This window comes from Lampris incognitus, chromosome 5 (assembly GCF_029633865.1).
Source record: "Lampris incognitus isolate fLamInc1 chromosome 5, fLamInc1.hap2, whole genome shotgun sequence".
Taxonomy (NCBI): domain Eukaryota; kingdom Metazoa; phylum Chordata; class Actinopteri; order Lampriformes; family Lampridae; genus Lampris; species Lampris incognitus.
In genome coordinates, this window is record NC_079215.1 from 53,711,250 (window position 1) to 53,736,549 (window position 25,300).

The 25,300-nt window shown below is 44.4% G+C and overlaps 2 protein-coding genes across 3 annotated transcripts in view; one reads left to right on the top strand and one right to left on the bottom strand.

The window, feature by feature from the left end:
* ube2kb (ubiquitin-conjugating enzyme E2Kb (UBC1 homolog, yeast)) lies at nt 1-5,523 on the top strand. Its single transcript, XM_056279758.1, has 7 exons — nt 1-536; nt 1,429-1,522; nt 1,625-1,683; nt 1,909-1,991; nt 2,154-2,253; nt 2,434-2,562; nt 2,823-5,523. The coding sequence occupies exons 1-7, from the start codon at nt 474-476 to the stop codon at nt 2,895-2,897; spliced, it is 603 nt and encodes a 200-aa protein (XP_056135733.1). The 5' UTR covers nt 1-473; the 3' UTR covers nt 2,898-5,523.
* Nucleotides 5,524-5,664: 141 nt separating this feature from the next.
* The window catches only part of pds5a (PDS5 cohesin associated factor A), an 84,149-nt gene continuing 64,513 nt past the window's right edge, over nt 5,665-25,300 (bottom strand). For both annotated transcript variants that reach the window (XM_056279787.1, XM_056279788.1), the window contains exons 13-33: nt 24,932-25,045; nt 23,693-23,774; nt 23,558-23,606; nt 22,778-22,917; nt 22,404-22,519; nt 21,556-21,661; nt 19,621-19,781; nt 19,331-19,454; nt 18,959-19,117; nt 17,063-17,131; nt 16,701-16,837; nt 16,380-16,503; nt 14,419-14,623; nt 13,554-13,668; nt 12,482-12,614; nt 11,851-11,970; nt 10,955-11,017; nt 9,095-9,243; nt 8,892-8,979; nt 7,377-7,645; nt 5,665-6,037 (exon numbers count right to left, since the gene is read on the bottom strand). In XM_056279787.1, the coding sequence (XP_056135762.1) occupies nt 6,034-6,037; nt 7,377-7,645; nt 8,892-8,979; nt 9,095-9,243; nt 10,955-11,017; nt 11,851-11,970; nt 12,482-12,614; nt 13,554-13,668; nt 14,419-14,623; nt 16,380-16,503; nt 16,701-16,837; nt 17,063-17,131; nt 18,959-19,117; nt 19,331-19,454; nt 19,621-19,781; nt 21,556-21,661; nt 22,404-22,519; nt 22,778-22,917; nt 23,558-23,606; nt 23,693-23,774; nt 24,932-25,045 (2,527 nt within the window). In that variant the 3' untranslated portion in view covers nt 5,665-6,033. The remainder of the gene's footprint in view (nt 6,038-7,376; nt 7,646-8,891; nt 8,980-9,094; nt 9,244-10,954; nt 11,018-11,850; nt 11,971-12,481; nt 12,615-13,553; nt 13,669-14,418; nt 14,624-16,379; nt 16,504-16,700; nt 16,838-17,062; nt 17,132-18,958; nt 19,118-19,330; nt 19,455-19,620; nt 19,782-21,555; nt 21,662-22,403; nt 22,520-22,777; nt 22,918-23,557; nt 23,607-23,692; nt 23,775-24,931; nt 25,046-25,300) is intronic.

Genomic DNA, 25,300 nt, shown 5'->3' on the forward strand with positions numbered 1-25,300 from the left:
AAGAAGAAGAAGAAGAGAGCCACTTTATTTTGTCATCGCACAGTTGTTCGGTCACAATGAAATCCGTTCTCTGCATTTAACCCCGTCCTATTGTGCGGCAGCGGTGAGCAGCTGTAGCACCCGGGGCACCGAACTTCACTTCGCTTCCCGTTGCCTTGCTCAGGAGTACCAGGCAGGAGTATTAACCCCTAAAAGTGACGCTCATCGCTCGCAGCTGACGGTCGCCGGTGCTGGTTAGCCGAGTTGGGAGCCAGGGAGGGCAGTTAGCTGGTGGCAAGAGACTGCGTGTGTGTGTGCGTGTGTGTGTATATGTGTGTGTGTGGTGGGTGGGGGGGGAAGGTGCTCTATCTGACCGAGGGCTGCTGGAGTAAAAAAAAAAAAAACCCTGCCCCGGGGAAAAGCCGCGACCACCGCGGACAAACGAGCGAGGCCCGATCTCGGCGCAGCCTCAAGGGGCGAAGCAGAACACGGCCATGGCTAACATCGCAGTCCAGAGGATCAAGCGGGAGTTCAAAGAAGTCCTCAAAAGCGAAGAGGTGTGGTGAATTGCCGGTTTTTGTGTTGTACTCGAAGCAAAGTTTCGTCTTTATTTTAAAACGGGTTCACGTGGTTTAAAGAAATATATATATGTATAGAGAGAGAGAGAGGAGTCTGTCGTCGCCGTTGCCCGGAAGCTCGCGTTGCAGTAGTTAGACGAGGCCCGTCGGAGAGAACTTCGGCTAGCTCTCCATTGATGTCTGATTTCGTTTTTGGGGGGGCTGTTTTCGGGTCAGGTGGGTGAGTTCGGGAAACGTCGAGGATCTTACCTCTGTCAACCCGATAGGCCCCCTGTTTAACATGACGTTAGCAAAAACAACAGTGCACAACTTAAAGTTGATGCCTAAACGAAACTGTTGTAAAGGAGGCAAACACGTTTTGTTTGATTCCCTCCCCTCTCCCAAGGATACGCTTCTAAGAGCTAAAGCTAGCTAAGTTTGTCAGCATTCGCTAATGGTAGTTTGACAGCTGCCCCCCAACTTGGGTTAGCCTTTGACGTTGGCTAGCTGGTTAGTCCCCAACAAGCTCGATAAATCGCTTTAATCAAGGTTGGCGTCAGGCGTGAAGGGATTTAACCACACAAAGGCGAATATTGACGTTACATTTCCCTCGGCTACGGCTGCTCGTTGTCTTGACAAGCCAATGTTGCTAGCTTGGATATAGAAGCTAACGAGCTAACTGGGTTGCTAAATGCGTATGTTCAACGTTAGAGCGAAACGAGAGACGTCCATGATAACTAATACTTGTGTTTTCCAGAATCTGAGTAGCTTTGCCACCTATTGCTAAGAGGTTTTCCCTCTGCCAAACACTAGATAAGTCAGGATCTGAACTGGCAGTCGAGACCAATACAAACATCTATTCTTAATACCATGCTTTTTCTTTGTCTGATAGACGAGTAAAAACCAAATAAAAGTAGATTTGATGGATGAAAACTTCACAGAACTAAGGGGAGAAATAGCGGGTCCACCAGATACACCATATGAAGGTAACGCATACTGTGACATAGCCCATGTTTAATCAAATCATAATTGACACTGGATAGTCTTGAGACCCTTCTTCCTCATCCCAATGTCCTCTTCTCTCTCAGGTGGCAGATATCAACTTGAAATCAAAATCCCAGAAACGTATCCTTTTAACCCACCCAAGGTAGGGGCACCAGTGTCTCCCATACGCTCTGAGGAATTGCTGTTAATTCCTCCAGTCCATGACACTTTATTCCCATTTCCACCCACACTCAAGTCTTTCTCCAACTAAATTGTTTTAATGTCACGAATTTGCACTTGCCAACAACTTCCGCTTATCTTTATTTTGCTTTATCCTGTCTTTTTCATCTAAATGACTGTTTCAGTGTAATATCTTTCTTTCTATTAGGTACGATTCATCACTAAGATTTGGCATCCGAACATCAGTTCTGTGACAGGAGCAATATGTCTGGACATATTAAAAGATCAGTGGTGAGTTGGCAATGTCTTAATCTAAATCCCAACATAACATTGTTTCAGTGCATTCTGCTCTTGCTTTACTTTACAGCATCCATTCTAAGTTTAAGATGACTGTTTCCGCACCTGCACCATAATTTTATTTATTCATCACCAACCATCCCTTCTCTCACTTAGGGCGGCTGCTATGACTTTGCGAACAGTGCTGTTGTCGGTACAAGCTCTTCTCGCTGCAGCAGAACCAGATGACCCACAGGATGCAGTAGTAGCCAACCAGGTGAGATAGCGAAAACACTTTGTGTTTGCTTGTGTTAGTGATCTTGCAAACACTTCTCCAACAAGACATGCTGTGAGCAAACAACTACAATGTACAATGTTCGGTCTCTGTTTTTCTACTATTAGTACAAGATGAACCTGTTCGTATCTCTGTCACATGTAGCTTTTACTGTCTCCCCAGTATAAGCAGAATCCAGAAATGTTTAAGCAGACGGCGAGGCTTTGGTCTCATGTCTATGCAAGTGCTCCTGTCTCCAGTCCTGACTACACACGCAAAATAGACAAACTCTGTGCCATGGGCTTTGATAAGGTCAGAAAAGAACCACTTTCATTTTTTTTTATTTTTTTTTTTAGTATGGCATACTATAAAACATCTCCTTTTAACAGGGGGGACACTTTAAAATTACTTGCATTTTTTTCATCAAGCAGACTTTACATATGTATGCGTTTCCTTTCACCCCCCTCTCAACTTGCCTGTCAAACCAACATAGTAAGAAAAGGAATCAGAAACCAAGTGACATAGCAAGTTCACACCTGATTACTCACTCCATTTTGCCTTTTCCCTTTTAGAACGCAGTAATAGCAGCCTTGTCTTCAAAATCCTGGGATGTGGAAACGGCAACAGAACTGCTCCTTGGCAATTGAAACCCGGCCTTGTTTGAAGAGCTCAAACTCCCTTCATCACAGCATCGACTCCTCCCCAGCTCCATTTCACCACTGCCTTCTCTTACATCAAACCTCCCATCTTCCGCGACACTCAGCCTTCTCTTGGGAGGGTTGTCTCAAGTTTGTATGATATAAACTTGGCAACAATGGCACTTCTGTCACCAATATGCACATCACCTTGCTGCCTACTGTCTCCCATCTGTTCCTCTATCCATTATGCTCCCCCCATTGGACTTGAATCATTTCCACCACCCTTTTTTTTCCCCCACCTTTTACGCGCCGCCCCTCAAAAATGAAACGTATCCACACCCAAACAACATGCCCCCTCTCTAGTTATTGTGGCTTCCTCTTTTGGCTCTGACATTTCTGATCTTGTTAAGTTATAAAACTGCCGATGCCTGGGGAAATTTCCATTTTTAGAATTAAGAGTAAAATCTAAAAGGAAATTTTAGATTCTTCCAACTAATGTTTCTGACCAGTCAGAGTATTCTTTAAATGGATATTTAACATACTTAAGGTCTGACTATATGAAAACATTAGTTGAATGGTGAAATATCTTCTTTTTTTTTTTTTGGTCTAGTGCAAGAGAAGTGTGAGGGACTTTTAAAAAAATTTTTTTATAGATGATTTGCTTTGATATATCTTCAATGTTTGCTGGCTTTTGCAAGTCCGATCCTTCAGGTTAGACAAGAACATGAAGACAAACTCAACACATGCAAAGAAGGAAGTTATCTGTAAATAGGTGTGTGTAAATTTGAAAATAAACGGGGATATACTTTTTTTCTTACATGATATTGTAAACCTATATTAAACATGAACTATGCGTAGTTTACAATAATACGGTAACTTGTCTTCTTAACCTTTTGTGATCTGCGTTTTCCTCACATGCAGATTTTTTTTTTTTCTTGGATTGGCCATTACAAATCAACCAGCCAAGGCGGTTGTAGCTCAGTTGAAGTTATCACATGCCACCTTCTCTCTCCACCCCCTTCCGTTTCTATTTCACTTCATCTTGGAAAGAACTAGACTGGACGACAGCTAGAGCATATTGTTCGTAGGGAACCAAAGGCTTTACTATTTATTTAAACTATGTTGCTCACAAGCCTTTTTTTTTTTTTTTCTGGAGAGGCCCAATGGAAGCATTAGACGATCCCGGGTTGGCAAAAAAAATTTTTTTCCACAGCCTTATAATTACTTTAGACCATAGGCAATTGCTGTTCTTAGCCCCATAATAAGGTTCTAATATGCTCTTGATATAAATTAGTAGGGGAGGTAATTATGAACCAATCAAATATCAATGGCTGCGGAACAACTCCCTCCCCCCATTTATTTGATTCAAAACAATCCAGTAATAGGCAATCAAACATGGACAGTGTCTGCAGGGTATTGCAAAGTAATAATCCAGTATCATCTTAAGACATACATCTTCTAGTATAACAAATGGCCATGATGGTTGTCTTTAAGCCTTATGGATCGAAAAAGAGGCTGGAATTCCTCTGTTCTTTCGTAACGTGGGTTGGAGGGCTGCACAATGCATACGCAGTTTTTTTTTTTAAGTGCATGGACTAAAAAGAGGCTGACTACCCTGTGCAGAGGTGGGGTATCTACACAGCCTCACGTCACTCTCTTCCGATACATTCATCCCCAGGCTTGCCCCACCCCGGCAGATCGCTACGAGGAGTTGCGGTGCGGAGGCTGCGAGCTTGCTGTCTCCCTCTTTCCCCGATGAGTCTACCGCTTCAGACCAGAGCCAAATCGAGTTTTTCTGTGGTCAGGGGTGGTCTACACATGCTATTGCCTGCACCTGTATATAGCCAGGTTCTTGAGGAAGAGCAGCCTTATCACTAGAGTGCACCACTGATGGCTGGATCTGTATTTTTTAAGAAAACAAAAACAAAAACAAGGTGCTCTGCTGGTCTTCCACACCATGTACAAAATTGCATGATGAAAAGGCATAAAAAAAAGGGGTTTGTTGCATCTCTTTAAGTTTCTTCTCTTGGATCAGGACCGGTTTTCTCTTGTTTCTTCTCTGGAGGCAAGCATCAGCAGTTCAAAGCATGGTTATTTATTGTGACAGTGTCAGTATTTCTTTGAATAATAAAAAAAAAAAGGAGAAAAATATAAAATCACGAGTTTTGCTTTTGTCGTGTGTCCTTTAGTTGCGACGACTCCCCTGGTGCACTGTTCAGCATCCAAAAATATGTGTTTTCTGCAGTAAGAAAATGTTCACGTCAACGATACGATGGCAACAAAATGACCAAGAAAAAAAGAAAGAAAGTATATTAGTCAAAAGCTTGGGTGCATACCGGTACAGCCATTTCAGATCAGATATTTATGAATAGTTTCAGATATCAGATACGTAGTAGCAGCCACGAAGAAGGCAACAAACACATCAAGAGAAGTTTCCATCGAGATTCAGCCGCCCGTATCACAAAGTATCACCATCTTAAAGCTCGACTGTTAGAAACGGTAACATTTCAAAGTTTCAATCCAAAGCAAATTTTTTTAACTCAACTTTAAAGTACCGAAAGAAAGGGATGATGCATTGCAGTTTCTTTGCCTTCTTTCTATTTTCTTTTTACATGAACACTTGCATTACTTGCATTGCATCATTTTCTCAACTTTTCAACCGTCAAAAGATAGTTAAAAAAAAAAACCAAGAAGGCACATTAACAAGACATAACATAAACAGCTGACGTGATTTTGGTAAAGGAGGAAGAGGTCAGGAGACATAAATTAAGATTTTCCCAGGGAATTTAATAAGCAACAATCATTTACCAGATTAAAACGCTTGTAAAATGTCCATCTTTTTTTTTCTTTTTTTTCTTAAAAATGGCTCCACAAAAGAAGCAAAGAGCAACAAACACAAAGGGGAAAAAAATAACATGTTTTGAGAGTAAGATCTACATACAATGAGATTCAATTTATGACTACAAGGTGTTTAAAACCCTCTAGAATATCAGTGGTGTGTGTTTATTTAAATGCGTTTAAGAAAGGTCCATTGTGTGTCCAGAAGAGCTTTTTAATCAGAGGAGCGTATGCACAGGGTTTGGGACAGGAGGAGGAGAAGTCTGGTACGTTCTCGACAGATTTCTTCTGGCCTTCAGCGATCTCTTTACCTGAAAGAGGAAAAAAAAAAGAAAAAAGAGAGGCTTCAAACAAATTATCGAGCATTATCTAAGTATAGATTTGCATACGCTTGTATGGCTCCCTTACATAAGGATTTGAATGACGATCCTGTCGCATAGTGACGAGGGTTTGAATCTCAATACAAATCCAACCTTGTCCTGAGAGACCACAGGCAGACGTGGCCATGTTTTATCAAAGGTTCGGAAATTTTGCATCGAAAATGACCCGACACCTGCAAAATGATGTCTTTAAACCCAGTGTCGCACAACGTTAGTCACATTTCAACATTTATTTTGGGGATTTTTTCCCCCTCCCTTTTCCCCCCTCAATTGTACCCGCCCAATGACCCCACTCTTCCGAGCCGTCCCGGTCGCTGTTACACCCCCTCTGCTGATCCGGGGAGGGCTGCAGACTACCACATGCCTCCTCTGATACACGTGGAGTCACCAGCCGCTTCTCTTCACCTGACAGGGAGGAGTTTCGTCAGGGGGGACGTAGTGTGTGGGAGGATCACGCTATTCCCCCCCGTTCCCCCTCCCACCCGAACAGGCTCCCTGACCGACCAGGACACATACCCACATCCGGCTTCCCACCCGCAGACACGGCCAATTGTTTCTGTAGGGACGCCCGAGCAAGCCGGAAGTAACACGGGGATTCGAACCGGCGATCCCCGAGTTGGTAGGCAACGGAATAGACTGCTATGCTACCCAGACTCCCTACCCAGGACCTTCCTGCTGTGAGGTGACAGCACTAACCACGGGGCCACCCTGATGGCCTCTTCTAGCCTGCCAGAGGGTGCTCCCCTCACGACAGACTGAGTCTCTCCCTCGCTGTACATGGCAGGCCAGGTGGAGAAGCCTCTCTGTCCTGTCTGCCAAAGATGACAACCTCTGGACTGGATTCCAGCTCTCGCTCAGTGTCTCCCTCACTGCCCAGGAGGAGAGGGGCTCTCTCTAAAACCTCTCTTTGCCTTTCCACCACGCTCCCCTTCTCTCACCATCTCATTTCCTCTGCTCCTGCGTGACCACCTACTGAGAAAGTACAGCTGGCTGGTTAAAAAGGATGACTTTTCCTTGCAAATTCCGTTTATCAGTCGGTATGGGACGGACGGACAGAGAAGCCTGCAATTCCGCTTTTTCTCTGCAACAAATGGACGGTTTACCCGAGCTATATATAGCTATATTCAAAAAGGTGAGAGATCTGCCTGGGGTTGACTTTACATCACCCTGCTACTCTGAACTCGCTCTCCTCTTCCTCTTATTGATTCCAGACAACAGTGACTCACCAAACCGTTGCTTCCTCTCGCCACGGTTCATTCTCCACGCTCACCTCTGCAAGTCGATCTGTCTCTTGGTCCCTTCGTCCTTCTGCTGCTGCTGTTTCGACATCTTGATGTTGATGGATTCTGCCGAGGGGTCAGAGACGGGATCTGCCACCCTCTTCCTGCCTCTGCCGGCTCCGCCGCCTGCTGCTGCCCCACCCTCCTTCTCGGCCGCTGCGGCGGGGGTGGCGAGTGCCGACTTGGGTGGACGGCCGCGTCGTTTGACGGGAGACGCCTCCGTTGTGACGATAGGGGTCGCATTCTGACCCGCCTCCTCCTGAGAGAGAAGGGGGGGGGAGTTTTAGAGATACCTTATTTCCACATACAATAAACAACCAAGCTATAGGAACTAAAATAGAAGAATGAAGAAAGAGCTTAGGTCAACCACTGATCCAGACTGAAATATATATGTAAACTTAGCACAAAAAGTAAGGAAATTTGTGTTTGGTAGATTATTTCTTTGTTGTAACAATGCTTCTTGGCAATAAATCTTATACCAGGCACCTGATTGTCAGCACCTGGGGTACCAGAAGCTCAAAGCAAGAGTCAATAGCAACAGCGAAATAAGCTGTTTGGCATTGGCAGAGAAGATTTGGCAAATTTCTCATGGGCGCAACCCACATACTCAGCTCCGCTGCTCATCCCACAAATGCATGTTCCTTACAAATGTGGCACCATTTAAAAGGGAAATAAACAGGCTTTCCAACGGTATAAGATTTATTGCCAAGAAGCATTGTTACAACAAATAAATAATCTACCAAACACACATTTCCTTACTTTTTGTGTTAAGTATATATAAAAATACTTTAACACATCAGCAAACACCAGTTTATCATTCACCCATAATCTTCTGAAAGTTTCAGTGTCCTTCATTCATACATAATGTGATTCTTATCCTCACTAGATCCTCATACACAAAAGCCCCTCTGGTCAACGGTGTTTCGTATAGGGGAGAGAATGAGGCGGAGAACGAGAAAGACTCAACGAGGGCAAGTACATATTAACTGAAGTGGCATCTCCATCATCACAGTCTTGCATGCTGAACTCTGGTGTAAACTCTAACTCAGGCACTGGCGTAACATATTTATTATGGGCCCTGGTGCAAGCAACCATCGTAGACCCCCCCCCCCCACTCGCTCACACACACCACCACCATAGGTGGGTTTAGTAAGTAATTTTAGTAATTTATTTGTATAGCACCTTTCACAGATATATAATCACAAAGTGCTTCACGGCATAAAATATAACAAATAAAATAGAAATATATAAGTAACAGACACAGTTTACACAGATTAGTTATTGTAAAGGTCAGTACATCAAAGGTTGGCTACACTTCAGAACCACGGAGAGCGGACGCACCACGGACAGAGTTCGGAAACCTAAACAGGCGGTCCTCTAAATCAAATCAGTCAACATTGGACTAGGACAATGCATGCAGAAATATTGATGGGCCCCCCCTAGCGACGGGCCCTGGTACCACTGCACAGGTACTGTAGATGTCTGGGGGTCTATTCTGAGCTCACCTTCTTCCCACCCTCATTTTTGATGACAGGGTTCTCGTTGTTTTCCCGGGCCCCGCTTTCTGGCAGCTCTGTGGCAGCATTACTGTTACTATGTGAAAAAGTATAAAAGAGGAGACATCAGACAATGCAAGAGAGACACTTAGATGGGGTGTAATTGTGTGAGTTTAAATAGTTGCTAGTGTGTGTGTGTGTGTTGGGTCTACCTGTTCTTGTTGAGAGCCGAGGAACTCAATTGGGAGTTGGCGCTGGCGTTGCTGGCAGTGTCCGAGCCTGTCGTGGTCTTTGTGAAGATCCTCCTGCCCGGTACAGTCAGAGGCTTGTTCACCGCTCCCAGAACCGGAGTAGTCTTGGGCTGCAGGGAAACAGTGGGGGAGGATGTGAAACGGTTTCTTTTACTTTTTTTCCAAAGTTGTTTTGTGTTAGAAGAGATGAAGCAGTAATGGCTTTATTAACATTTTTAGGTCTATCCCCCTTCAAGCATTCATACTTGTACAGGAGGGTCAATTAAACCCCCACAAGATGTCTTAGGGCTACAACAAGTGTACAAATTAAAGTGACAATTTAAACAATACCAAGGTATATAACGCTTATATAACGCTTTCCTTTCCAAAACCATTTCTGTTACAACACGATGTTCACCATGGCCAAAATGTTCTGATTGTTATCTGGCAAGGAAACAGTGAGTGATACGAAGAGTAGGGACGGGTACTGAAACCCGGTATTAAACGGGCACCGGCTAAATTATTACAGACCGTAGTTCTGATGGGCTCCGAAATTAATGGTTCTGCTATCGGTATTGGAGAAATTAAGAAAATTAATTTCATATTTATTTAGGGCACATGAATGTTATCTTTTTTTTGGGGGGGGGGGTTTCCCCCCTTTTTCTCCCCAATTGTACCCAGCCAATTACCCCACTCTTCTGAGCCGTCCTGGTCGCTGCTCACCCCCTCTGCCGATCTGGGGAGGGCTGCAGACTACCACATGCGTCCTCCGATACATGTGGAGTCGCCAGCCGCCTCTTTTCACCTGACAGCGAGGAGTTTCGCCAGGGGGACGTAGTGCGTGGGAGGATGACACTACCCCCCCCCCCCCAACAGGCGCCCTGACCAACCAGAGGAGGTGCGAGTGCAGCGACCCTGACACATACCCACATCCGGCTTCCCACCCGCAGACACGGCCAGTTGTGTCTGTAGGGATGCTCGACAAAGCCGGAGGTAACACGAGGATTCGAACCGGCGATCCCCATATTGGTAGGCAACGGAATAGACTGCCACACTACCTGGATGCCCCACATGAATGTTATTTTGCACCTTTTATCTCATCAACTCATTTTCTAATTTGCAAGAAGATTAATACATTCGTCTATGGTGCATTTTCGCTATTCCCGAGAGATCTCTCTCTCTCTTGGAGCCTGTCGTAGGTGCGAGCCGAGGGGCGGGGCCAGCTCTCTCCCTCTCTCTTTCTCACACACACAGAGAACTAAGCGGTCAGAAGTCTGGTTATACGTCACTAGAGTCGATGCTGACGATGCTCATTGCCACAAGTTCAACAAGTCTTTCGCATGTAAGGGCAGAAACACGAGCAATATTTCAACTTACTCGCCAACGTGCATCACATACAGGTGGAGAAATGCAGTTTTCCACTGCCTAGCTCATAGTTCACCTCCCCTTACCCCATCCACCTCAGGTATGTTATGTACACTAGCAGCCTCGAGCCCACACGGAGTTAACCGAATTATACAAACAGGTTGATGATTAAAAGAAACGCTCTGTCCAGACATGAGAAAATAATGTTAATTCTGTTCTTATTCTTGTACCACATCAATTAGCAGTATCAGTAAAAGTAGTAGTACCACTAAAATCTTCATGATACCCATCCCTAACAAAGAGTGTGATGCACACAATCATTTTAACTGACAAATACTAACAACAGCACTGACATTACAGCTGACAGATTAAACAGCCAGTGTCCTCAGGAGATAATAGTCCTCTTAAAAGAGGCGGTGATGAAAACAAATGAGCAAGAGGAAGTGACTCATGATGACTTAAGTGGGTTGTGCTTACCTTGCCAGTGAGCAGCATTTGTCTCGTCTCAGCAGTGAGATAGTCTTTGTCATTTTTGAAGTCCTGTTGAGCAGAAGCATGAAGAACGCTTGATTACTAAGACTGCCAAGGCTGATAAAAGTAATACAACGTTAAGGTATTTCGGTTCACCCCAGGCTTGTTCATTCTTAGATTTGTAGTGAAATCCTGGATTACGGTGAGATTTACAAGTACACATTTGGCCCCTTTACTCATTCTTTTGAGGACATAAATTGTTCTTAGGAACACGAGAAGCTGAAATGGTCTTTTCTCCATCAGTAAATGTGTTTTTTGGGGGGGATTTTCCCCTCTTTTCCTCCCCAATTGCACTTGGCCTCACTAGATCCTCGGTAGAGTTGATTGACCCCATTCTTCCGAGCAGTCCCAGTCGCTGCTCCACCCCCTTTGCCGAGCTGCGGAGGGCTGCAGACTACCACATGCATCCTTCGATATATGTGGAGTCCCCAGCTGCTTCTTTTCACCTGACAGTGAGGAGTTTTGCCAGGGGGACGTAGTGCGTGGGAGGATCATGCTATTTCCCCCAGTCCCCCCCCCCCCGAACAGGTGCCCCGACCGACCAGAGGAGGCGCTAGTGCAGTGACCAGGACACATACCCACATCCGGCTTCCCACACCCAGACACGGCCAATTGTGTCTGTGGGGACTCCCAACCAAGCCGGGGGTAACATGGGGATTCGAACCGGCGATCCCCATGTTTGTGGGAAACTGAATAGACCGCCACGCTCTCCGGATGCCCAGTAAATGTGTTTTTTAATGGTCAGGATTGGCATTGCCAGGCGGTGCGTTTCTAAAAATTTACCCCCCCAATCCTCAACTGGATGCAGCAATATGACTGCATGTGTGTTTTGTGTCCATTACCTTGTCCTGCACGAGGAAGAACTTAGTAGGGAGGACGGGGTCTTTGGGAGAGTCCAGGTGGCACGCAGTGCTCTTGTTGGCGATGACAAAGAGAGCCACGTCACATACAATGTACAATTTCTGCAACAGAAAGACGGGGAAATTAATTTCAATAGGAAACCCAACCTCTTCCTGTCAGACCCACGCAGGTTAACAATTGACTGGTCCTTTTTTACCAGAAGCTCAGCAACTTTGTCCTCAAAAATACCTGAAACCTGCTAATGATGTCTTCAGACACAGTGCTGGAAAACATTCAAGTCACATTTAAAATTCACACATTTTAAATAATTCTGTCACTTACTTTACTGGCAAAGTACAGTATGTACTCATGTTTGTAATGTGTCAGTAAGAAATATAATTGACCTTTAACTACAGCAACGCCATACAAGACAAGACACAAAACTGTGATGATGAGCCATTTTATTTTTCTCATGGCAACTTCCTTGGGCTTCAGGTTATGACTGTGTGAGCTTGTCTTTGTTAATGTCGTGGTTAGGTGTTTCATGAGCTCCCTTTTATGTTCCTGGGATAACCAGATGCTTAGATTGGTCCTTTTTCTCCTAAGTGTGTGTGTGTGTGTGTGTGTGTGTACCTCGTTGGCCTTGGCGTCATCAGGACACTGGGCGTCCTTTGTCTGTTTGATATTCTCCACCATCTTCCTCAGGAAGGCGTGGCTGTTGTTCTCATTCTTGGTCATGAGCACTTCCAGCATAAACCACAAGCACCTGCTCGCATGTGTGTATACACACACACACACACACACATACACGCACACACACACACACACACACACACACACACACACACTGTATGATGCAACTTCCATCAGGGGATGCACATGTTCTTGTAGAGCTTGAACAAGGCTCAGCGTTTTCAGTTTTTACCGATTTTCACCGAAAAATACCCAGATTTTTAAACGGATTTTCACCCGGATTTTACGGATCCAAAAGTTGTTCCTGTTTGTGTGAGGTTATGTAACAGTGTCCTCTTGTGGTGAAATTCGGCATGCTGGATGGCTTTGAAAAATAAAAACCGAAAACGCTGAGCCTTGAGCTTAAAGCGCGAGTGTTATCACAAGAGTATTAAGACAAAAAAGGTCCCTCTAAAGTCAGGAACATTCTGTCATACCCCCCCTTTCCCCCCCCCCAATTGTACCCATCCCAATTACCCCAGTCTTCCAAGCCATCCCAGTCGTTGCTCCACCCCCTCTGCCAATCCAGGGAGGGCTGCAGACTACCACATGCCTCCTCAGATAGGTTGCCAGCTGCTTCTTTTCACCTGACAGTGAGGAGTTTCGCCAGGGGGACGTAGCACGTGGGCGGATCACGCTACCCCCCCCAGTTCTCCCTTCCCCCTGAACAGGCGCCACGACCGACCAGAGGAGGCGCTAGTGGAGCGACCAGGACCCACATCCGGCTTTCCCACCCGCAGACACAGCCAATTGTGTCCATAGGGACGCCCGACCAAGCCGGAGGTAACGCGGGGATTCGAACCATCGATCCCCGTGTCGGTAGGCAACGGAATAGACCGCCACGCTACCCGGACATTCTGTTATTCTTAACTATGACAACCGGCCATTTCAGGGTTATGGTAGAGGCCAGAAAACTAATGAAAGTGAATGCAAGCTCCCTCGAGTTTAGTCAGACGAACAGGTCCCCACTCACTCTTTGATGTCTTTAAGCTGTTCGTATTCCTGTGGCTTCGTGAAATCTGGGTCGTGGGCTAGCAGATGGATCATGTACGGGACCACATACTCGGGAAGGAGGGATACTAGCTTTTCTGGATGAAAGAAAGACAGAAAACAGTAATACCATGTAGTTACCCTCTCCTGTTACCCAGTTCTGTATTGATATGACCTTTGTTATGTTTCCCTCTCATGTCCATTGCTCAACACATTAACAAGATTCAAGTCCCATAATGGTAGCTGTACAACGCTGTGTCTTGGTTGACGGATGAATTTTTTTTTTTGGATTCCTCCCCCCCCTTTTTCTCCCAATTGTATTTGGCCAATTACCCCACCCTTCCGAGCCACCCCGGTCGCTGCTCCACCCGCTCTGCCGATCCGGGGAGGGCTGCAGACTACCACATGCCTCCTCCCATACATGTGGAGTCACCAGCCCCTTCTTCTCACCTGACAGTGAGGAGTTTCACCGGGGGGACGTAGCGCGTGGGAGGATCACGCTATTCCCCCCAGTTCCCCCTCCCCCCTGAACGAGCGCCCCGACCGATCAGAGGAGGCGCTAGTGCAGCGACCAGGACACATACCTACATCCGGCTTCCGACCTGTAGACACGGTTAATTCTGTCTGTAGGGATGCCTGACCAAGCCGGAGGTGACATGGGGATTCGAACCGGCGATCCACGTGTTGGCAGGCAACGGAATAGACCGCTATGCTACCCGGACACCTTTCTGGGTGAATGTTTTTAAGTGACTGTGAAGTGTGGCCAGGTCACAGGGAACCCCCACAGCAAGTATGTAAACATGCATGTTTCCATAAACAGAAATGTTTATCACATGGCGGTGACCAACCTTGAGCTAGCGGGTTTTGTTTGATGTACTCTCTGCGAACAGTGATGTTTTTAAGGAGGCACTGCCGGGCGTGAGCGCGACGCTCCTTGACAGGATCCTTTGCACACAGGGCAAAAACTGCCAAGTACTCCAGGGGCAGCAGCACCTTGACTAGCGCCATGTACAACTTCTGGGCAAAGATCTGCCGCACCTGATAGCACTCATCCTGCAGGAGGGGGAAAACGGATTGCAAGGATTTGAGGTATTTTCATATTGTACCGCCATTTTCTTTATATAAAAGCTCAAAGTTTACCACATTTTGAATTAATAACCAAACCAGGTCATGCAATTTAGTGTTGCTCTTATCATTGTTCAATTGCGTTGGCACAAAACTGCTATATGTGGACATCTTAACCCAGGGGTGGGCAATCTTATGCAGAAAGGGCCGGTGTGGGTGCAGGTACACGCGTATCTCCTAATCAAGTTCCTCAGCAAAGACTCTACTGGTTGATTAGTGGCATCAGGTGTGTAACTGCTCGGTTGGACAAGACTGCCCACCCCTGTACCCCTGTGTTGTCCACACATTTTGTATACTGCCCTTGTCTTAAGGGTCCTTTATGACCCGCCTTCATTAAAACTCTAAATCAGCGGTGGCTAACCATGTGCCATGGAGAGCCATGTTACATGGTTAGCCACCGCTGGTTTTCATTCCAGCCCGACTCCACACCAGGTGATTTCACTGATACATTCTTCCTCTTTGGTTGAAGGGTTGCTCATCAGTGAAATCACCCAGTGTGGAGTCCAGCTGGAACGAAAACCCGCACACACATGGCTCTCCATGGCACATGGTTAGCCACCCCTGCTCTAAATTAAAGCAACTTCATTTAATTTTAAACCCCAAATCTATTTTGCACGAAGAAACAACCTGTCATTCCTCACAAACATTGTGACTATTTGGGTTTTCCCTCTTCACGGTGCAAAAATACTGCATGTAATCAGTGGACACCACTCGGTTTTATTACAACACACCTGTCATACTTGTTTTCTTTACTATAGGTTTATTATTATTATTATTTTTGATTAAGGTACTGCATAGGTGTAAAAATTAACTTTTTAGCAAGAGACAGCACTTGTATAGCCTAAGAAAGTAGCAGAAAAGTGCAGGAAGTGGTTTTTGTCTTAGGGTCAAACATGACCCTAAGACAATCTTAGTACCCTAGTGGTGTAATATGAACAAAAACAATATTTCATTTTTTCCAAATGTTGGGGTCACTCTAGGGAAAGTCATCAAATTTCAGTTTGAAAAACGATCATTTAGAGTCCTTCCTCTATTGTTAAAAACTGTTATGGGTCATTTTTTGACCCCGTAGACAACAGCAGGGTTCAATTGTATGTAACATACCCAAACAACAGATACACAACAGCTCAACGGGACACTCATTTCATTCATCTGCTAATTAAGACTAACTTATCTTTAATAGAGGCAGAGGAACCAGGCCGAGGGGGCAGAAGTTCAACAGGCAGGTGCCAATGTGGCACGAAATTTCTCCTTTTCACTGTTATTTGTTGGTTCCCCAATAATGTGGTCAGTGAAAATGTTTGTACTCCACGGAAGTTTAACTTCTCTTCACTTTAAAAAGCACACATTGCCTACAGAGAGACAAGGCTTTCCAAGTGTCTACTTTCCATGTGCTTTGTGGTTGCACCCCAAAAAAGGGTCAAACAGGCACCGGCAGCTTGCAATAAGCAGAACAGTGTGAGCCCATCCTTCTTCAGAACTTAAGAAAATGGTTTCCTGGATTTCTATTTGGAGGTTATGGAGTTTTATGTGCAGAAGCATACACAGCTAAATATAGACACAAATACTGAAAACAACTACACAATCAAATAAGCAGCGCAAAGAAATAAGTGTCCCTATGTGCACGTGCACACACACACACACACACACACACACACACACACACACTAACACACAAACTGACATTGATGACAAGTCCACAGAGCTGGAACTGTTCAGGAGTGATGATGTCATGGTAACAGGGCTCCTGGGCCAACTTCATGATGGCTCCACCGGCAGCTAGCCTTAGACGAGACATGTCTGACTTACTGTGGACAGGAATAAGGGAAAAGAAGAAGAAGAACAAAAAGTTCACATATATGACCGCCATACTTTTTCTAAAGTGTCTACTTATACTCAGTCATTGACCTCAACTTGAGCCTTATCTCACAATGTTCCTTGTGGCTCATCTCTGACTCCAGCACAAAATGTTCTTATGTGTTTCCACCCTACACCTTGAAGGTACCTGATCTTCTTCTGCTCTGTAAGGTCTCCCTCGCTAACCAGCATGGCCGATAGCAAGCGCAGGGTGGAGTTTGCAGACTTGGACTGGTTGTTCTTCATTCCCAGTAACCAACGCACAAGCAGCTTGATGGCCTGTACCTGGAGAGAAAAGAGGGAGGAAAAATCCCTTAAGAAAAACAATGCCATCTCAACATATTTAGGGAAACAGTTTCTGTTTACACATTTAAGATGCAAACTGTGACAGTATCTTTGGAGTCCATACATTTGTACTAAATTCATCACTGGTTGTCAAATTGTTGAGTCAAGATAAAGTAGAAATCCATGTGTTTTAACTCTGCAGAGTGGACTGGACCTTATATATACCTTGGCTAGAACCTCAGGTGAGACTTCCTCATCAGCAGTCCACAGCTTCCCGTTCTTGTTCCCTGTTGACTACAAACACAAAGAGATATGACATAATCACATCAGTACTTTTTGCCAGACCACTCCTAGCGGTGCGGCTGAGGACCCAAATGCAGACAGCAGAGACGCTGACAACCATGACACTCTGGACTGTCTCTGAACCTGAACGTGCCGGTATGACAGGGGTGGGACGGGTCACAAATCTCACGGTTCGAGATGTCTCACGATACAGGGCTCACGATTTCGATTCAACACAACACAGCGGATGGCTTTGTAAGCAAGAGACAACACACCACTGCGGTTCTCTATTTTTCATTTATTTTAAGAATTAGGGCCAACTTTTTGGCGTTATCAAGGCACATATTCAAATGTAATGCAAGTGCAAAAGTTCTAACAACATCTTTTCTTGATGCGTAACACAATTGCTTTACTTTAAAACTTTAAAAACTACAAGAATGACCAAGACGGTCATTATGATCATTTTGGATTTTCAAAGTTTAATAACTTTGTGGAAAAAAAAAGAGAGAAAAAGATACAGACCCACCGCTCCTAAAATTGCATATATATTTGCATTAAAATGAGTTTTAGATCAATCACACAAAAAAAAGTTATGATAAGCTCTACCTAAAATGACCATGAGCGGTCAAAATGACCGTGTGTAATTTGCACGTCATCGTGTGCACCATGTCACTATTTATGACGTGTGTTGTTCGCGTCATTTCCTTCGCAACGTCCAGTTCTTTTTTTACGTTTCACACTTTATAGGCCTGGTTACGTTTGTCAGATAAGCAATATGTGTTTTCCGTTTTGTTTTCCAGGTGTTATTTCCAACATGTCGTTTCAGACGCACCATGACTACCACCGAGGCGTTGCAGCATTTACAGGCGTCGGACAGCAGCCATTTTAAATTGTTTGAAAAACAGTATTGTAACGATCACGGATGTGTAGACTCGCTAGCCCTTTGGCTAATGGGTCGGACCCTTTAGCTGGCTGGTTAACGTAGTCGCCTGTGGTGCGGGAGACCCGGGTTGGCGTCCTGGCTGCAGCGAAATCCTGGCTGCCCCCTAAATTCACTACAGTTTTGAAGTTGTTAAAATGTTAATTTTGATGTCAGTCATTTCCTAACAGACATACTAACATATGCAACGCATTAATATCTCCACCGGGGATTTGTCTTGACAGACTATAGAGTTTAAAAACCGGCGGTCGTTTTGACGGCCCATGGTCGTTTTAGGTAGGAGTGAAATACCAGTTGTTCTAGTGTTAATAACACATGAGCTCGCAAAATGGGGAGCATCTCGAACCGTGAAGACCGCATCGGACCATTCGGGATTTGATCCAGTATCGTCCCACCCCTACTGCGTGAGGTTTTTTTTAAAAGCAAAGCAGGAAGGGAGGATTTGCAGCAAATAACGGTTAAAATGTTAATCTTTTCCACTCACAGATCTATCATACAGCTTCAGAAGACTTGCACTGTGCTACACAAGCCATTTGGAGTACTTTCACCGTCATTTTTTTGGCACTGTAATGAACTGGCCACAATCCAATGCAATTGTTTAGAAGAATGCTGCTCTGGCATTTTGTTAGATAACTACTTCACTGTTTTATGGATGCTGAACACTAATCTGGGTTTCTACTTGGCATGAGGGTGAGTCAGTAATGACAGAAATTTCACTGTGAGAATGAACCATCCCTTTAAGAGGAGTCTGTTATCAACATTTTTCTTGTTCATGCATGAGGATGTCCACATTATGAATAGACAAATGTGACCTTGCTTTAACCAGCGGCGTCAGTTCTAGTGCATGCATTAATAAAAGTCAAGCTGCCTGTTCGTGTGTTTCTCTCGTCTCAGCTCACCCTGTCGTTCATGAGCAAGTCCTTAACGATGAAGTTGGCTACAATGGACTTCATCGGCGAGGCAAACTGATCCGGGGCCAGCATGGAGATGTGGCCCAGGGACACCAAAGGAGTGATGAGCTGCTCCGGGACATCTGCGTTTAGACTACGAGACAGGGGCTAGGGGTAGGAGGTGATGGAGAGAGATTTCAAGAGAGAATAGCCGTTTTAAGAAGCGATTAGATACAGGAAGAAAGAAGAAGAAGTAAAAAAACGAAGAAACATTTAGCAGAGTCATGCGAGAACAAAGTCATACAAAAACGTTCATTTGTGGAACAAAGTGCAGCTCCACAAAATCTAAGCAAACAAGGAAGAGAACAAACAATTCCCCACCTCAAAAATTTGTGCCAGTTGCACTTCCTTGTTGTTGAAGATGGCATGGATGCAGTGGACGGCTTGCTTGGCCTGATGGGGCGTACCCCGCTTGGCTTTCTGATGCAGGATGGGAATCAGAGTCCTATTGAAAAGAGAGAAAAACTCAAGATCCATGTTGCACAGCTGCCCTGAAGCAGTACACAGTACCGTTCATATTTAGGAAAAGTTATTACTGGTCCACTTCATCATTTGTTCGAATTAATCCGAAAACGTCTACAATCAAGTCACTCTGTGGGTTAGTCACTTACGATCTTATCTGCTGCAGCTCCGTTTCGATCTTCTGGCCTGTGTTCCTGAAAATCTGAATTGCTGCCTCCGCCACTTTGTCATCCTCCATCTTTAAACATTGGAGCAGGGACTCGTAGGTCTCCGCCGAATGGAACGCCGTGGGATGGGTGAACGACAGAACCTGCGATGGAGAGAAGAGGAGATTTGACACACATGTATTTTTCTAACAGAAATTCACCCAGAAATCATAACATCCTCCACGGTCTTAGTGGTTTGCCGTACCATACCTCTTGCTAGTTTATGTACCATCCTGAAGATTTACATACATACAAATTTCCATTTTGATCATTTCCATTGCTGTCATTTCAACAGTAGCTAAACCATGAACGTTCAACTCATGAATATTTCTGTAGTTGTTCATTTTAATGGTTACTGTCTAGTAGGATTCGCCGAAGAAAACTGATCAGGTGCTTAGTGTTTTACGTCACCATAGAAGGCAAATGTTGAAGAGCAAGGCAGGTAGTGGCAGGTTTGAAGAAGCAAATTCCTTGTGGCCAACAGGCAGATATGGTAGACCAACCTTGCAGAAGACCTTAATCAATAGACTACAACTACTACAAAATCTAAAGCTAAAACTATTTTGTGTTTTTTGTTGTTGGTTGATTTGGTTTTATCTAAAGGAATAGCTGTTTCTGATCTGAATGTCTTACCAACCACATCTGCTGTGTCTGATCATTTTCTCATCAAATTTGAAGCATTATTGGCCTGTCCGGTTAATGTCAGCACATATGTAATTGCCACTTGCCATATCGGTCCCTCCACTGTAGCTGCATTTGACTCTGTTGAAAATTTCACTAGTGACTTAAATGTGGCCCTCTCTAGTCTCCTCGATTCAGTTGCACCTCTCACTACCAGAGCTAGGCGACTACAGAGGCCTACACCCTGGTTTAATGATGAGACACGTGCTCTTAGGCGGACCTGCAGGAGACTGGAACGTAAATGGCGAAAATCAAAATTGGAAGCTTTTTACCTATCGCGGCGCGAGTGTTTATTGAAATACAAGCTTGCTTTATCTACTGCAAAAACATCGTATCTCTCTCACTTAATAAATATTAATAAACATAACCCCAGATGTCTCTTTGACACTGTATCTAAACTTATTAAAAAGCAGTCGTCTATTAGCTGCTCACCATTCACAGCCCATGAATTTCTAGATTTTTTCTGCAATAAGGTTGATGAGATCTTAAACAAAATTAGTTCGTCAACTCCCTCTACTCCTGCAGATCCTGTCATACTAAATTCATATCCATCAAGGTCCATCCTGTTCTTTATAAATTTTATGTCCATTATAATTCTGTTATCCACTTTCAATGTTGTATTATGTAAATTGCGTGAACACAACATCCATTGCACGCTGTCCGTCTTGGGAGAGAGATCCCTCCTCTGTTGCTCTCCCTGAAGTTTCTTCCTATTTTTTCTCCCTGTTAAAGGGGTTTTGTAGGGAGTTGTTCCTTATCCGATGAGAGGGTCTAAGGACAGGATGTTGTGTTGCTGTTAAGCCCACTGAGGCAAATTTGTAATTTGTGATATTGGGCTATACAATTAAAATTGATTTGATTTGATTTGATTTGGTTGTAGTTGTTTTTCAGGGGTTTTGACATGAACACTGACAACTGTTTCATTTTGAATGGATCTCCGGGATTTAGGCTGGGAAACCACCATTGCAATTGCTAGCATCACCATAGATGTTAGTAGGTTAAACAAAAAAGACAACCTCCAGGACTGTAGCTTAAACTCTTTCCCAGCTCTAAAGAAAAAACATCATCCATGAGCCACGGTAGACGCCAGACACAGTAACGCCAACCTCGGTTATCGATTCCATCTCTAAGCCTTTTCATTATTCCTCAACTCCCTCCCTTCTCATTAAACCTTCCTGGCTTTCCTTTTCTTGTCACCTTAAGTAGCTCCAGTCCAGACCGGATGGCTGTATCTGGGGTGACTCCCTCCTCATCATCATCTGCTGTGCCCTCAATGGACTTGTTTAGCAGCTTCACCAGTGCACTGGAAGACATGTATAAACTCACATGCATCACTACATAAAAAACAATGTCATCCTTCCAGTAATAAACAATGTGTTGAATTTCTTAAACAATATTAAGACATTATTAGCTCTGCACCAGTATTGATTGCACCTTACTTTTATTTTATCTTCTGTGAATTTGTGTATATATATAAAATGTATTATTCTTTTTAACTTTTTACTATTTACTGTTAATTTTTCCCTCTTGCACCAACATACCTAGACAAATTTCTTGTACATTCTTGTACTTGGCAATGAATATGATTCTGACAAAACGTGAATTTTACTGTTTAACCTCAATTACACCGGACTGGACATCTCCCCTCTTAAATGGAGTTTTTCCATAGGGCAGAAAGAGTTAGACGTCAATTGATTCTCAGACCTTCAGTTACATAATATCACCAGTAGGTGTCTCACTGAATGAGAAGAGCCTGTTATTGATAAAAAGTGCATTACACAATCACACTGGTGTATAAACATCTTTTCATAACCAAGATATTGTAGAAATGCGTTAACTGTGGGTGTGTAATTCTGTCAGTACCCCAGTTATGGTGCACTGTGGACAGACAAATCTGATCTTGTCTGTTCCAATATGAATCGGCATTAACACGTTACTCCTTCACTATATTTAGTAAGCAGTAAAAATTTGATTTATTGCAAAGTGGAGTAAAGGAACAAAGTGGCACTACACAGTGTTGCTGATACACCTGGCACCTGACTAACCTGATAGCCTCGGAGTCGATGTGGACGGGGGCGATTCGCTCCAACAGAAACTTAACCATCTCCAGGAAGGGGTTTGTTGGCTGTTTGGGGAATGTCAGCTTCCGAGTGATCTCTCTCTGCAAGCCGACAGCAGCACATCAACCCAGAATTTCAATCGATAATATTTAAGTATACGTACTCGTGTTTTTATTACTACACGTCAGGGCATTATCTTTCCATGACCGATTCCCTAACCCTTACCCCAAACTGAAAACGAGGAGCAGCCAAACCAAGTCCAAAACTCACATCAAGTCTCTCAGGGTCTAGGATCCCTTCTGGTCCTCACAAAGCTGGGTATTTAAAACTCCACGTGTGTGATGTTTGTACACACTCACCACACAGATCTCGGCCTGCTTGCAGGAACATGTTGGACTGATGAGGGTCTCCAGCTGGATCCTGAGCTTCTCGTCTTCCCCGAGGACTTGATTGAACTTCTTCATGAAGTCCTGTGCCTTACCCGCGTCTGGCAAGTTCTCTGTAAACACAGATTTTAGCAGATTTGTGTATACCCATACTTTGAGTGAGAAAAGTATTTCATGGAAAAGGCAACCATGCCTATATGAAATAGAGAACAAATGAAGAACAAAATATTTGTTAAGGCTACATCTTTCTTTTTTCTTAAGCGGTTTGGATAATGGATGGATGGATGGATTTTTCCCCCTTTTCTCCCCAATTGTACTTGGCCAATTACCCCACTCTTCCAAGCCGTCCTGGTTGCTGCTCCACCCCCCTCTGCCGAACTGGGAGGGCTGCAGACTACCACATGCCTCCTCCGATACATGTGGAGTCGCCAGCCGCTTCTCTTCACTTGACAGTGAGGAGTTTCGCCAGGGGAACGTAGCGCATGGAAGGCTCACACTATTCCCCCAGTTCCCTCTCCCTCCTGAACAGGCGCCCCGACTGACCAGAGGAGGTGCTAGTGCAGCGACCAGGATACATCTGGCTTCCCACCCGCAGACACGGCTAATTGTGTCTGTAGGGATACCCGACCCAGCTGGAGGTAACACGGGGATTCGAACCGGCAATCCCCATATAGGTAGACAATGGAATAGACTGCCACACCACCTGGACGCCCATTAAGGTTACGTGTGTGTGTGTGTGTGTGTCCAACTTACTGGCAATTGTCATCAGCTTTCCAAACATGGCTGTACTGTTGGCCTCAGACTGCCGGGGGTAAGAGAGATTGTTATGCAAAATACATGTGGACACAGATGCTTCACCTGTGTGTTTGGGTGTGTGTTGAAACTCACCACTGGCAGCTTGTGAAGGTCCAGCAGCTCTCTGACAAGGCCTCTGAGCATGTTCTGACACTTCCACATTTCGTTCAGAGCCCTTAGGAGAAGGGGGGGGGGGGACAGAGAGCGCGAGAGAAGAAAGATGGAGAAATAAAGACAAAAAGAAAGAAAGAACGAGAGATGGTAAAAACCAGGTTATTATAGTTTTATATTTTTCATTAGTTTTTATTTTTATTTCATTTTTAATTTTTGTTTTCAATTCAGTTTAGTTTCCAAAGTGGATTTACTCGTTTCATTTTAGTTTTTATTGTTTAAAAATGTTTAGTTTATTTTTATTAGTTTCCGTATTAGTTTTAGTTTTTTTCATTATAATATGGGGGGGGTATTTGTCAGGGGCAAGAACTAAAACTAAAGACATTTTCTGTATTTTTAAAATTTCAATTTAGTTTAATTTTGTAAGTACACAATATCATTTCAGTTAGTTTTCATTTTTTTTCTAAAGTCTCGTTTTTATTTTTATTTCAGTTAACTAAAATGGTTTCTACACCTAGCTTTAGTTAACTATAACAACCTTGGTACAAACAGTGAAAAGTAAATTTCCTTTGTGCGTTGAGTTGGAACAATGAAAACGATGGGCTTAGCTGTGTCTTTTTTTTTTGGCACAAAACTGCACATTGCAGTCGGGCAATAAGTGGTTTTGTGTTTTGTATGGCAGTTTGCAGTTACGTTGTTAAACGGTGTTTCTAGCGTATAATGGATGGTGTGGCAGTGTGGTGAGCCATTCCCAACACAACTATGAGATACTTTATTGATCCCTGTGGGGAAATTACGCTCTGCAGTTAACCCATCCTAGCTGTGCAGTTAGGAGCAGTGGGCAGCCGCCGTGCAGCACCCAGGGACCAAATCCAGCTCGTCTTGCCATGCCTCGGTCAGGGGCACAGACAGGAGTATTAACCCTAACATGCATGTCTTTTAGATGGTGGGGGGAAACCCCAGCACCCGGAGAAAACCCCCTGCAGACACGGGGAGAACATGCAAACTCCACACAGGGGATGACCTAGGATGACCCCCCCAAGGTTGGACAACTTCAAACCCAGGATGTTCTCGCTGTGAGGTAACGGCGCTAACCACCGTGCCGCCGGGTACAAGTGAGCTATTCAAGTGTTTAGGTGCACGACCTATGAAGTATGTATGTGTATTGTATGTAGTGACTTTGTGTTATGTGCTTATGTACAAGTGCACAGTTGTACTAACTTGACAGCGTTTGTATCGAGGCAGGCATAGAGGTAATAGAGACACTTCATTTTCTCCTCTGTGTCGAGACTGTGAGGGACCATGTACTGGGCAAAGATCTTCTCCACTAATAACCTGTGGAAGGGGGAGAAGAGCGGATAAAGAATATAATATACAATAGAGGGAGAGGAAAAGGAGAGAGACTGTGATCCCTAAACGTTCTGCAACAGTAATAAGACTGAAATGTATTGGTGGTTAAACATAGCCGATCCCTTCATCACTACAGCTTGTCAGTTCTGTCACTCTCCCGTCCATTTATATCATTCATTCCCCTCTGTCCTGCAGTCTCATTTTGTAAGACATCATTAATTTCATGGATTCAAGTGACAA

Coding starts and splice junctions, on each gene's coding strand:
- ube2kb (XM_056279758.1), top strand. CDS start 474: ATGGCTAACATCGCAGTCCAGAGGATCAAGCGGGAGTTCAAAGAAGTC. Junction 537..1,428: donor AAGTCCTCAAAAGCGAAGAG/GTGTGGTGAATT, acceptor TTTGTCTGATAG/ACGAGTAAAAACCAAATAAA. Junction 2,254..2,433: donor ATGCAGTAGTAGCCAACCAG/GTGAGATAGCGA, acceptor CTGTCTCCCCAG/TATAAGCAGAATCCAGAAAT.